The sequence below is a fragment of the Scaptodrosophila lebanonensis genome, unplaced genomic scaffold, assembly GCF_003285725.1.
Source record: "Scaptodrosophila lebanonensis strain 11010-0011.00,11010-0021.00 unplaced genomic scaffold, SlebRS2 tig00000092-arrow-pilon, whole genome shotgun sequence".
NCBI lineage: Eukaryota > Metazoa > Arthropoda > Insecta > Diptera > Drosophilidae > Scaptodrosophila > Scaptodrosophila lebanonensis.
Window position 1 is genome coordinate 4,448,802 of NW_022060566.1, and position 12,824 is coordinate 4,461,625.

At 39.3% G+C, this 12,824-nt stretch overlaps 1 protein-coding gene across 7 annotated transcripts; it reads left to right on the forward strand.

The window, feature by feature from the left end:
* Positions 1-124: 124 nt before the first annotated feature.
* LOC115627303 (probable phosphorylase b kinase regulatory subunit alpha) lies at positions 125-12,716 on the forward strand. Of its 7 annotated transcripts, none has more exons than XM_030522940.1 (14): positions 125-430; positions 491-1,115; positions 1,215-1,705; positions 1,766-1,942; positions 2,001-2,324; positions 2,537-2,681; positions 6,238-6,567; positions 6,645-6,893; positions 7,874-8,038; positions 8,581-8,622; positions 9,966-10,222; positions 10,662-10,929; positions 10,999-11,596; positions 11,800-12,716. In XM_030522940.1, exons 2-14 carry the CDS (start codon positions 539-541, stop codon positions 11,903-11,905), a joined length of 3,729 nt encoding a protein of 1,242 aa, XP_030378800.1. In that variant the 5' UTR covers positions 125-430; positions 491-538; the 3' UTR covers positions 11,906-12,716. The 7 variants fall into 7 exon arrangements, with proteins under 7 accessions (XP_030378800.1, XP_030378799.1, XP_030378804.1 ...); XM_030522939.1 differs by lacking the exon at positions 2,537-2,681 and adding an exon at positions 3,819-3,966; XM_030522944.1 differs by lacking the exon at positions 2,537-2,681 and adding an exon at positions 3,819-3,966 and having other exon boundaries at positions 7,934-8,038.
* The last annotated feature ends 108 nt before the right edge of the window (positions 12,717-12,824 follow it).

Consider the following 12,824-nt stretch of genomic DNA (forward strand, 5'->3'; position numbering starts at 1 on the left):
TTCGCTTCCAGCTGTTTCAAAATCAAGATGGCGTTCATGCGCATTGCGTCCCCGCTGCGCTACCCATTTTGACAAGCCGTTGCACAGCTGTTTGACATGACATTGAATTGACATTTGGTATTAAATATAATAGACTCTTTTTTTGCAATAAAAACCAAAGACACTTCAGCGATCAATTTATAATAATTAATTTTAATTAAGTGCCGTCCAGCATATTTTCGGCAACTGCGTGCCTCATAACCAACCCAACGACGACATTGATAATAATGAACAGAGACGTGTATGTTGAATGCGGCAGGTTCTAGACTCTCTGCCTGTGCCAGTGTGTTGTTGGTGTTGTGGTTTTAGTTTTGGTTCCCGGACGCTAGGCTGCATGCCACAGCAGCGTCAGGGCCAACAAACGCATAGACAATAACAAACTTGAAATTATGTAAGTATGCGTATATTCTAAGGTAAGCTATTCATATATTAAGCGTATGAATTATTGTAGTCCCAAGTGGATTGTGCCCGTCTCCGTGCCCGTGCCAGTCCACACAAGATGCGTTCCCGCAGTAATTCCGGCGTACGCCTAGACTACTATCAGCGCATTGTGCATCGTCTGATATTGGCCCACCAAGAGCCGGTGACTGGCCTATTTCCCGCCTCGAATGTTAACTCACATGCCTGGATACGCGACAATGTGTATTGTATACTCGCCGTTTGGGGCCTGTCCATGGCCTATAAAAAGATTGCGGATCAGGACGAGGATCGCGCCAAATGCTATGAGCTGGAGCAAAGCTGTGTCAAACTAATGCGCGGCCTCCTTATGGCGATGATGAATCAAAAGGATAAAGTAGAGAAATTCAAGACGACACAAAGTCCTTGCGATTCGTTGCATGCCAAGTACTCAAGTAAGAATGGGTTACCCGTCGTCGGTGATAACGAATGGGGCCATTTGCAAATCGATGCCGTTTCGCTATATCTGCTGATATTGGCACAAATGACAGCATCCGGCTTGCAGATCGTTTTCTCGCTAGACGAAGTCTCCTTTATACAGAATCTTGTATTCTATATTGAGTCTGCCTACTCCATACCGGATTATGGAATTTGGGAGCGCGGCGATAAGACCAATCATGGTGAGTTTTTATTAAAACAGTTTGATTTTTTTACCCAACTGTGGTGTTCTGTGGTGTTAAATATTTTATACATACTAATGCTGCTTGCATTTTTCACAGGTGAACCTGAGCTCAATGCCAGCTCTATTGGCATGGCCAAGGCGGCACTAGAGGCGATGAATGAACTGGATTTGTTTGGTGCACGCGGAGGACCGGCTAGCGTTATTCACGTTTTGGCCGATGAGGCGCACAAATGCCAGGCTGTGCTGCAATCGATGCTGCCACGTGAATCCAATAGCAAGGAACTGGACTCGGGCCTGCTCTGTGTTATTGGGTTTCCAGCTTTTGCTGCCGATGATGCGCAACTGATACACAATACCAAAGATGCCATTCTGTCACGGCTGCAGGGAAAATATGGGTGCAAGCGGTTTTTGCGCGATGGCTATCGCACACCCAAGGAGGATCCGTCCCGTTTGTACTATGAGCGCTGGGAGCTGCGCATGTTCGAGAACATTGAGTGTGAATGGCCGCTCTTCTTTTGCTACTTGATATTGTTTCACGCATTTCAAAACGACAAGCGCTCGGTACAGGATTATGCGGATCGCCTGGAGGTATATACTATACTTGCTGCCTATTTGGAGTATTTCAACTAACACTCAGATTTTTTCCAGAAAATTATGGTACGTTCGGACGATGGCATTCTGCTAATACCCGAGAGCTATGCGGTGCCAATGGATCTAGTGGGCTTCGAATATGAGAAGCCCGGCTCGCAGTTGCGTGAAGTTGTGGGTCGTTGTCCCTTTCTCTGGGGTCAATCGCTCTTCATTTTGGGTCGTCTGCTGCAAGAGGTAAGCTGAAATTATAATATTTTTGCGGGTTTAATTGACGAATTAAAATTTATTTTAGGGTTTTCTGGCTGTCGGTGAATTAGATCCTTTAAATAGGCGTCTAGGAGCACAAAAGAAACCCGACGTTGTTGTACAGGTTGTCATCATAGCCGAGGATAATGAGATACGCGACAAATTGGCCGAACACGATTTACATGTACAAACTATTGCCGAGGTGGCGCCCATTGAGGTTCAACCGGCGCGCGTGCTCAGTCATCTGTACACGTATTTGGGCCGTAATCGGAAACTGGGATTGACGGGACGCAAATCTCGCGATGTGGGCATCTTGAGCACCAGCAAGCTGTACTCCCTGAAGGATCGTATCTTTGCCTTTACACCGCAGGTGAGTTGCTCGCAATCCGTGCACTCAACTTGCATCTGTCCTGCCCTGTTCCCCTGCTCTTTCTCTTCTTTCCATTATGATTTTTTTAAAATCTATTTATCTATGTTATTTCTATTTAATGCTCAGACTTTTTTTTCTCATTTATTCTGTGCTTATGATTTTCACATGTGTTTTTTAATTACTATTATTATTATATTGTTACTATGTATCAGTTTGTCGACTTGTCGCGCTTCTATATCGCATCCGATAACGAACTTATGATTGACATCCTAAAAGGCGAAATCAATTTTCTCAAGTCCGCTTGGGATCTGCTCGGACGTCCGTTAGTAACGTTAGTGCTGAAGCGCATACATTTAGGTCGGTCTTGCAAAATTCAGTCAGATATTACATATATATACATATATTTATTTAGAGCGTATTGTACATTTAATTATATTTTATTGTTGTGTGGTTTTATTTTTCCAAAATTTTTAAAGCACAGCCCTTCCACTAGCTCCAAAAATAATATAACATTGCAGTCATGTTTTTTATACAAAACTTTTACCAATATATATAATATATATAGTCCATTAATCTAATCTATAGCTTGAAAATAACCATAACGGTTTTATTCCAACATGAATTGGAATCTCTTACAGATAAAGCTTTTCGGCATTTCGTCAGAAAATATATGAATCTCATTATGAGTATAACATGTGTTGAGCTGTCCGAAACTCTGTCATTATCATAGAACTTATAGGAACAAATATAGCGCACTATCAAATTGCAAAAGGCAAAATTTCACCTTAAATGTGTGAAAAAGGGTTAATACGTAAAGACATATAATTTGCTCCACTTTAATAATAATATAAATCCACGAAGAAAGATAGTTGCAGGGTTGTGTTAAAAGCTACGGCATGCCGGAGAAATTGATTTTCTTGTTATTATTTATCTTTTTGACTACAATTTTGTCTAACTTGCAAGGGTTGCGTTTATTTTTTACCTGTACACCTTAGTTATAATTTTAGTTATTTGCCAGCACAAGCTAAAATCCAAACACACGCACATATCTACATACACAACATACACGGAAAGTGCACAAATTTAAGTTAATCCTTTTAGTTTTAGCCACTGACCTATTTCTACTTAGTTCCTTACTTAGTTTTGGCAATTTTTTTGGTTTCGGGCTTCGGCAACGACTCACACACACACACACAGACACACACACACAACCGTATTATTTTATATATACATATATATTTTTAGTTCAGCTTTCAGAAATCTTTACTTTCCTATTACTCTCTCCACTCACCACTCACTGAAAACTATTACTATTTTGCTCCGCGCTGCTCCCCAAACAATAAACAAATAAGAAACAATTGATTAATTGGCCAATTATAAAAAAATGTGAACAAAAAATATCTCCTCTCTTTTTTTTTGTTATATTTTGTTTACCAACAACAACTACAACAACCAACCAACCAATCAACATCAATCCCATACAACAACACACAGCATATCGACTACGAAGAATACTACACGACACGCGATCCCGATCTGCTCGCTAGCAATTTTACCACAAATTTAGCCTTTCTAACCAACAATTGGCGTCACATGTTGGGCAGGCCGACAATCACATTAATGGCTACGCATTATATGCTAGGTAACTACATACCTATAACTACAACTACAAACACACACATACACACATACCCAACAACCCCAAAAAACAACACATACTACAACAATAGACAAAACACAACAAAAACACGCTGCATACAAATGTGTATTTATAATTAGATACATACAAGTATATGCATATTATAAACCTACGTGTATATAGAACAACAACAATCATAATTAGTATATGAACTGCATCGAAAAACTTGGCAATGTCTTAAGAAGTTTAAGTTAGAGAGCTATCAAAAAAAACTTTTCAAACTTAGTGACGAATGTAAGACTGCAACTCACAAGATTTCTAAAATCAATTACTATTCCATTGCTATGTACTATTACTATTAATCAGATTCAAAAACCAGGTAAGAAACTTAGTAGCGAAAGTCGCAATTCACAAAATTTTTGATATCAATATCTGATTTGTGTTGCAAGAATTATATTACAATTATATTACATTTATCAGTCATATGGGAAAATATATTTTGATATAATATACATAGTATATCAACCATCTCGATCGGTGTCATACAAGGGAGTTCAAAACCTGGACTTCATGCATATCCATCTTTGGAAATCAACTGAATTGCAATAATATTTATTATTATGTAAGTTCACTGCGGATATATCTGAGAACTTCGAGTAAAAGAACTTCCAGTTAGAACATTTTGTAAACTAAACTTCTATTTTTCATGATAATGAATATATAAGTTTGACTGCGACTGTCACGAACTAAATGATAATTCGAAAATTGTAAATTAGTATACAAATGTCTGGCCCTAAAGTACATTTGCAAATTCTGCAGCCACGAGAGTTACATACATACTATATAGTTCTCAATCCTAAGATATTTGAAAAATTAAGTTTTCAAAACAAACATTGTAATCGTGATTACAAACTTTCACAAGGCACATTTGCATCTTAAAGTTAACTCCTCGTATCTTACGCTGTCGGTCAAGTGTCAATTTCTTTTTGAGTTTTCCAAAAGCTCAATACTTTCAGAACATTGCCACGGTTATAAAATGCAGTACATGAAGCTAATTTTTTGTATTTAAAAAAAAATAAAAACATATTGTGTTGATGATTGATTTACAATGATGTTTACAAAATTGCAACTTTTGCTCTTTGCGCTTTTAGCTTCTACTGCTTTATTCCTATTGTGTACACCTGCCTAATGCTATTTTCTCTATTTCTGCCCACCAATATATACAAACTTTATGTGTACATTTTGCAACCTTATGTATGTATTTATGTAAGCCCCATTGCTCCCTGCATGTCGCTATTCTATTTGAAAGAACTGCAGAAATCTTTTAGGAGACTAGAGTTTTACCATCCTTTAAAAGAAACGGCTGTACCGAAAAGTAATCTACACAATTGTTATATTCCCCACCATGTGAGATGATCGTATTAGGTTTACTCGAGTGAGGTTATTCTGCGTCCCTTTATTTCCGAATTTTCATCTCAAACCATTACTGGTCCGAAACATATATTAGTTAAGGTAGATTCATGTAAAGTTCTTTACTGTTAGACTATTTATTCACAAATAGCACTATAAATATTGAAATGTATAAAATGAAAAAAATTTATTTACAAATCTAATCTTTGGTTATCCAAGTTGATAAATTTTTATAACCTCAGTGACAATAACTACTCTGCAGTTTCTTTTCGGTACACTCCTTAACAAATCTTCGAGTTGAAAATTCAAAAAAAAAGAAGAAGAATCACAAAAATGGAGTTGGAGTGGAGAAGTCCCCTTAGAGATTTCACACTAATATCTTTGGTACCTTCAAGAAGTTTTTATAGGCAATATCTTGGGCTGCTTTACAACATCGACGCCGCTGTTCTCTGCCAGTGTTCGCCAACACAGACAGGTCCACAACTTGCTGCATCCGACTACTTAGTAAAATGCCTTCTTGTATTATTTTATGTGTGTGAACACTGCCTAATCCTTAAATAACACTGCTTGGTTATGTACAGTGACTAACAACTGCAACGGCAATTGGTGCTGGTACCGCTATTAACTATAGATTTCCGACTTCTCTGACATTGTATGTCGGTTATTGTTGTATTTTGTAAATACTTGTAAAAAGTTAAAGATAACATCATTAGAATTAAGATACGCACACTAACCCGTAAACCGGAATGCCTCTAAAATGCACGACGACTAGGATCTTACGATAATTGCTAATAAAAACTTTCTATCGCACGCATTTCACACTCAAACCAAACATCCACACCTTGCACCATTTGCACATCACAGATCAGGACAAAATACCGCTGGCGATGATACAGACAATGCGGAAGCTGAAGTCCGGTTATATAAACGGCACACGGGTTATGCTGGGCAGTCTGAAGGACTTTCTGAACACCTCGGCCATAACGGATCTGAGCTTTTTGGGTAGCACCGAGGACGGCTATCCGGATCGCTTACATCCGGATGTCCAAACCTATTTGGATGAGCATTTGCTGCGCTCCTTCAGCAATCGGAACACCATGAATCTACGGGGCGGACAACTGCGTCCGCGTCATCTGCGCCGACGCATGTCTTGTAAGGGCGCCATCAAGAAGACGCGCTCCATCAATGTGGACTGTGAGTGTGGAGTGAACTGATTTGCTCGAACAATCTTCTGCATGTTGCCTGCATGTTGTAAATATTCTGTTTCGCAGCCGATAATCTGGGCATGGAGGGACCTTCACCCCTAACCGAACGACGTCTCTCATCAATTGTGCCACCGCCATGGCTGCACCCCAACCAACAGAGCCATGTCAGTGTGTTCGCCACCACGCCCGAGGAGGGGCCCAGTTCGCCACCGCATTTGGGTGGCGAACTCATACGTGAGAATATCTATCCTATAGATCCCCATCACAGTCGCTCGGCCATCGATCGACGCAGCGAGTTTGTGCGCCAGCAAGAGAGTTAGTTGAAACGGAACTCCCTCTTATTATTGTTATCCAATTATAATTTTTACCTCAGTTTTTATGTCTGGGATTATGTGATAGCACAGTTCGGATTAATATTTGTCCAAAAATTTCACTAGTCACTGTTTGAAGAGCATGAATAGTTATAGTATTATATCGAGAACTTTTGAACAAAAGTTTTTTATACATATATAGTTGCCATAGGACCGATCGTTGTAAAAATCAGACTCGGTAGAACAACATGCAAAGATTTTTTATCAAAGTGGATATTTATAGGTTTTTATACGGTGCCTCAATTTATTCAGAGTTTTCAACGAAATCGGTCAACTAAATTCTATAGCTGATATAGGTATAATAAACGATTACAAATTATCAAACAAACATTTTTTGGGTAATGACGATATCGTAAAGAACCTTCGTATTTAAAAAATCTTTATAGTTAGTGCGCAATATATTCCATAGTTTTAGCAAAATCGATGCTCTATATCTTATGGCTTAGAAGAAAAAACTACAATTTTAATTAGATTTATAAAGCACCAGTATATTCTGAAGTTCTTGAAAATGATCGAAGCACTAAAAACGATATCGCAAACAAATGCCGCACTATGCATTTGAAAGTTCATTTAAATCGGCCTAATATATATGGTATATAGCTGATATGGAAACAATTAGTACAAACAAGAGAGCGTAAGGGATAAGGGAATTATGTCTTCAATTGCATATTACTTTTGTTTTACTTCGTTTAAATATTGGTTATGGAAATCCTAGATGTCTATTACATAATACCCTTGTATATATATTTGAGAATATTAGATGTATATAGTACCTATTATTATTCACATTACGTATGTATATACATGTGTTATCATTTTCTATTATTTTTATTTTTTCGTACTTACGTTTTAAATTTTTATTTTTATGGTTTACCTTTCCCGTTCGTTTCGGTTTTACGTTGGGAATACAAATTACAAAAATAGTAACCGTGCCAAAAATTCTCATCCAACGCCATCGTGCGGATAACAATTTTGCTGACACAGAAGTGGAAGAGTTGATCGCGATGCTGCGCGAAACTGAGAATCTCGAGGAGCAGGGCGATATTCTGCAATATTTGGTGGATACACAGGGTCTAGATTTCAATACGGGTAAGTTGAAGCTATATACGTAAAAAAAACCCATGCAGATCCATTGTAGTAGGCACAATTGGGATAAACCCAAAAGCAGAGTTTAAACTTTAAACCGCACAAGGCTTTCAAGCACGCCTACAGATCCTACAAATAAGAAACAATGCGACGCACAGATGCACTTATAAACACGCATACACATACATACATATATAAACACACATATTAAATCAGACATACATACTATATACAACATATAACCCACATACTGTGTTGATTGTTAGGATATCTTAGTTTTTGCACAGAACTAAGGCTTGGGGAACGATTTCACAGTTTATGTGTCCCACCAAGTAATATAGACATAGTATTAGAAGTTATATATTTAAAATCAGTGTAGCAGGGAAGTCAAAATTAAATCAATTCCACTGTGAAATCGTTGCGTTTCAAGCGTCATTATCTGCTATATACATATGTATAAACATCTGAACACTCTATGTATGTCATTAACTGTTTTGTGTCTCGTTCTTTGTTGGTACTTGTGCTTTGTCACTATATTCGAACAGCTGGCTTGGGCTTTAGACATAAACATGATGATGATAATGTCGGTAAGTGCTCCCATTCAAAAAATCATATATGTATGTATATTAAAGAAGCTCGACCGCCAATAATGATGGCAAGTGCCAGTGTGCGGGCCACCCACAACGATTTGTTTGTTAAATGTGCAGCGTTTTTTTGGAGTTGTGGTACATTCATAAATATTCCTCTACCTACAACTCTCCTACTGTTAGACTGTTAATATTTTCAAAGTTTTCACAGTCCCAACAAACTATATTCTACTCCCTCCTTCTATCCATCTCTATGCGTTATATGTTATACGAGTATTTGTATCTGCCTGTCTCTATAATATCAGTCACATTACATACATCATACACACGCACGGCCCTCTTGGCATCGCTTGAGAACATTTAGGATCACTTGGAAGTCTTTGGAACCAATAAAGCTCTGTTGGGATCGCTTAGGAACCACTTACGATCACTTGGGATCCCTTGGAACCACTTAAGATCATTTGGGAACCTTTAGGAACCACTTACTATTAATTGGGATCCCCAAAGAACCACATTAGATTTCTTGTGATCTCTTAGGAACCACTAAAAATTACTTGAGGTCCTTTGTGATTACTTGGAATCCCTTGGAACCACTTAAGATTACATTGGATCCTGCAATAACTCATTTGAGAAGCACTTAAGATCAATTGGAGTCCTGTGAAACCACTTGGTTTTGAGCTACATATTCTCTTTTTATCTTTTGCGCTCTTAATTTGACAATTAATGCTTTTGCTTTATTAACCCTATAATTTTGCTTTATCTCATTCTTTTTAAATCTATTCCACATGCATACAAACATCACCCACAACACACACTCACATACATACACACACACAACACACACACTGGAAATACTTGCTTCCTGCATGTTCTTTTCGGCCCTTTCATTAATCTAACAACAAATTTCAATCACCTATGCATCGACTAACCTTGTGGCCTTTATAACGAATCCGTCAACAACAATCATAATACCCCCAAACCGAACTAACCGCAAAACCAAAAAACCAATGCAATGCGCAAAACATAACAACAAATAACAACAAAAGAATTCGAGCAAGCATTTGGGGATGATGTGGTGCTTGACTTGGCTGCTGCAACTCCAGGTGGTGGTGGGATTGGTGCTGGTGATAGTGATGATGCGGGGAGGCCGCAATTTCATGTTGTTGTGCCACCGACTGTGATCATAGATCCAAGTACACCCACAGCAAACAACGCAACCGCCTCAGCCGCCGCCACCGTAGACGGAAACAACGCAATCGCAGCAGCCGCTAATGTGGCCGCACCAGTCGCTTCCGCCTTGAGCAACAACAGTCTCAATAACATCGATTCTTCTCAATCTGAAGGCATGCTGGAGGAGGGACGCGTCGTCACGGTGCGCGACCTATTGAAGGGCCTCTACGAGAAGGCCTGCCAGCAAAAGCTCTGGGGTCTGGTCCGACACACCGCCGGCATGTTGGGCAAACGTGTTGAGGATCTGGCCAAGGCCGTCACTGATTTGCTTGTGCGCCAGAAACAGGTGACGGTGGGTATGCCACCCAATAATGAGCACACCATAACGGCACCCTTGCCAGAGGGCGAGCTGAGACAACTGATACATGATGTAAGTATGTGGTTCCATTCCTAGTACGTATTTTATTTATACCCAACTATTGGGAAAAAGTGTTATGTACTGTAAGTCTTTAAAGTCCGCTTGAAGTCCGCATGTTAAAGCTACATTAATGATTGGCTTAACGAGATCAATATATGTAGCCTTGTCTGTCTGTGTGTCCGTTCATCCGTCCGTCTGTCTGTCCCTTTGTTCGACCGTATGAACATCGAGAACTTCTGAGCCATAATAGTTAGGACTTTCAAACTTGGCATGTAGACATGTCGTATTCATATGCAGATCAGTCATATTACAAACCATCTACAGCTTTATTATTATAAATATAACATATCATATAGTAATAACTATATTTGGTAAGTTACGATCGATTAAGTACGGACTACGTCTTCCCAATTTTGGAGCACGATTTTATTTAATTGTAATTCCTTTATAGGCCTATGGTGATGATGAGAGTACAGCGATGTTGACACAAGAGCTAATGGTCTATCTGGCGATGTTCATACGCACTGAGCCGCAGTTGTTCCACGAAATGTTACGACTGCGCGTAGGTCTAATAATCCAGGTAATGGCGAAGGAGCTTTCGCGCACACTGAACTGCGGCGGTGAGGCCGCCTCGGAGCATCTACTTAATTTGTCACCCTTCGAAATGAAGAACCTTCTGTACCATATACTCAGTGGCAAGGAGTTTGCTGTTAGCAGCGGTATGTGCTTAAGAAAAAGTAAAATTTAAAAGACCCCCTCTATTATAAATCATTGATCTGTACTTTTAGTGGCACGGGGCAATCTATCAATTGTTAGCTGCAAGTCGAGTCGCGTCAGCAAGAAAAGCCAGATCGGATTGGGCGATCCGGAAGGAGAGGATGCGCTCATAGCCACCATCGATGATCGTCAGGGTCAATGGTTGCGTCGTCGTCGTCTGGATGGCGCCCTAAATCGTGTGCCACGCGATTTTTACTCGCGTGTATGGACCGTGCTGGAAAAATGTCAGGGACTCGCCATCGAAGGACGTATACTCCAACAGAGTCTGACACAAGAGATGACCCCCGGCGAATTGAAGTTTGCCCTCGAAGTGGAGACGGCCCTGAATCAGATCCCACAGCCCGAGTATCGACAGCTGGTCGTGGAGGCATTGATGGTCCTAACTCTTGTAACCGAACACAATATGGTGGCATCGCTGGGCGACATCATCTGTGTGGAACATCTGGTGCATAAGGCCAATCAGTTGTTCCTCGAGGACCAGCGCAAGGTGCAGGGCGACGCAACGCTGTGCTGTGCCAAGCTTAAGGATGGCAAGGAACAACAACAGGCAGCCTCCGGAATGTTGTTATGCGGTGGCGCCGCATATATATGCCAACATCTGTACGATAGGTGAGAGAAATATAATTTAAAATCCAATTATCGATATATAAAAAGAGACTCTTTAAAATTAGATTCAAATTGGATTAAAAAATCTTGAAATTGAAATGAGATTTTAATAGTAAACCCCACTTGAATTGACAATATCGATAAATACTTAACTGAATCACACATATTATAAACATCTATCTCTCTCTCTCTCTCTCTCTTTGCAGTGCGCCCAGCGGCAGCTATGGAACCATGACCTATATGTCCCGTGCTGTGGCTCTAGTCCTTGACTGTGTACCCAAGCATGGCGAAATGGAATGCGCCATCTCGTAAATATATATACATGTATGACTCGATGGTGGATGTTTTAAGACCAGAAATGATGACTGCACAATGTACACTTAACTTCTACTATATATGTATATGTACCATAAACGATCACCACGAACCTCAGAAACTCGCTCTCTCTTTCTATATCAATATATGCCTACTTTCTCTCTCTCTCTTCGTCTCTCCCTATCATGTTCGCGTCTTCTTACCTGCACTTCCCAACGATTTTAAGTTTAGTCAGAACCGCCCGCCTGATGCCCAAATCCTTTGGGTCCACTGTATATAATTTTAGTTGCCGATTACTTAGGTTTTTGCTTACATATCTATGTGTGTATGTGTCTGTATATGTATGTATGCATGTATATGTATTCAAATTTTTATTGTGTTGAGCGTGCGGCGTTTTCGAAATCACAATTTGAACAAACGATATTATGTATGTATGTATAAAAAAGCGTGCGGCAGATATCGCTTATTTGAAATCTACAAATTTGAAAAATATTCATACTACCATAAGTAATTTATTAATGTAGACTAATGGATTTGAGAAAACCAACAACAAATCTATTCAAAATACAAATACCAGAAATTATTTGTGTTTAAAAATTCTTCTTTATAACCGATATCTGCAGAGCACATATACATATATGTATTATTTAGCTGTATTTGTGCAGCTTTGCTCGCTACAAATTGTTTTTGTACTCGAATAGGCAACAGACTTGACGGCGTTATAATTAACAACCACAAGTACGGATATGTTTGTTTTTAAATTATTGAAAGTTTCATTGTAAAGTTTGCAATAAAGAAGTGTTCGCTATACCGTGTGTTCCTTTCTAAATTAAGATGGTTTTTATTTAACAATAAAGTACTCACCGATTATTTATCACCTTATTCTTGGGGGTTTTCGAAATACGATCCGTTTTTA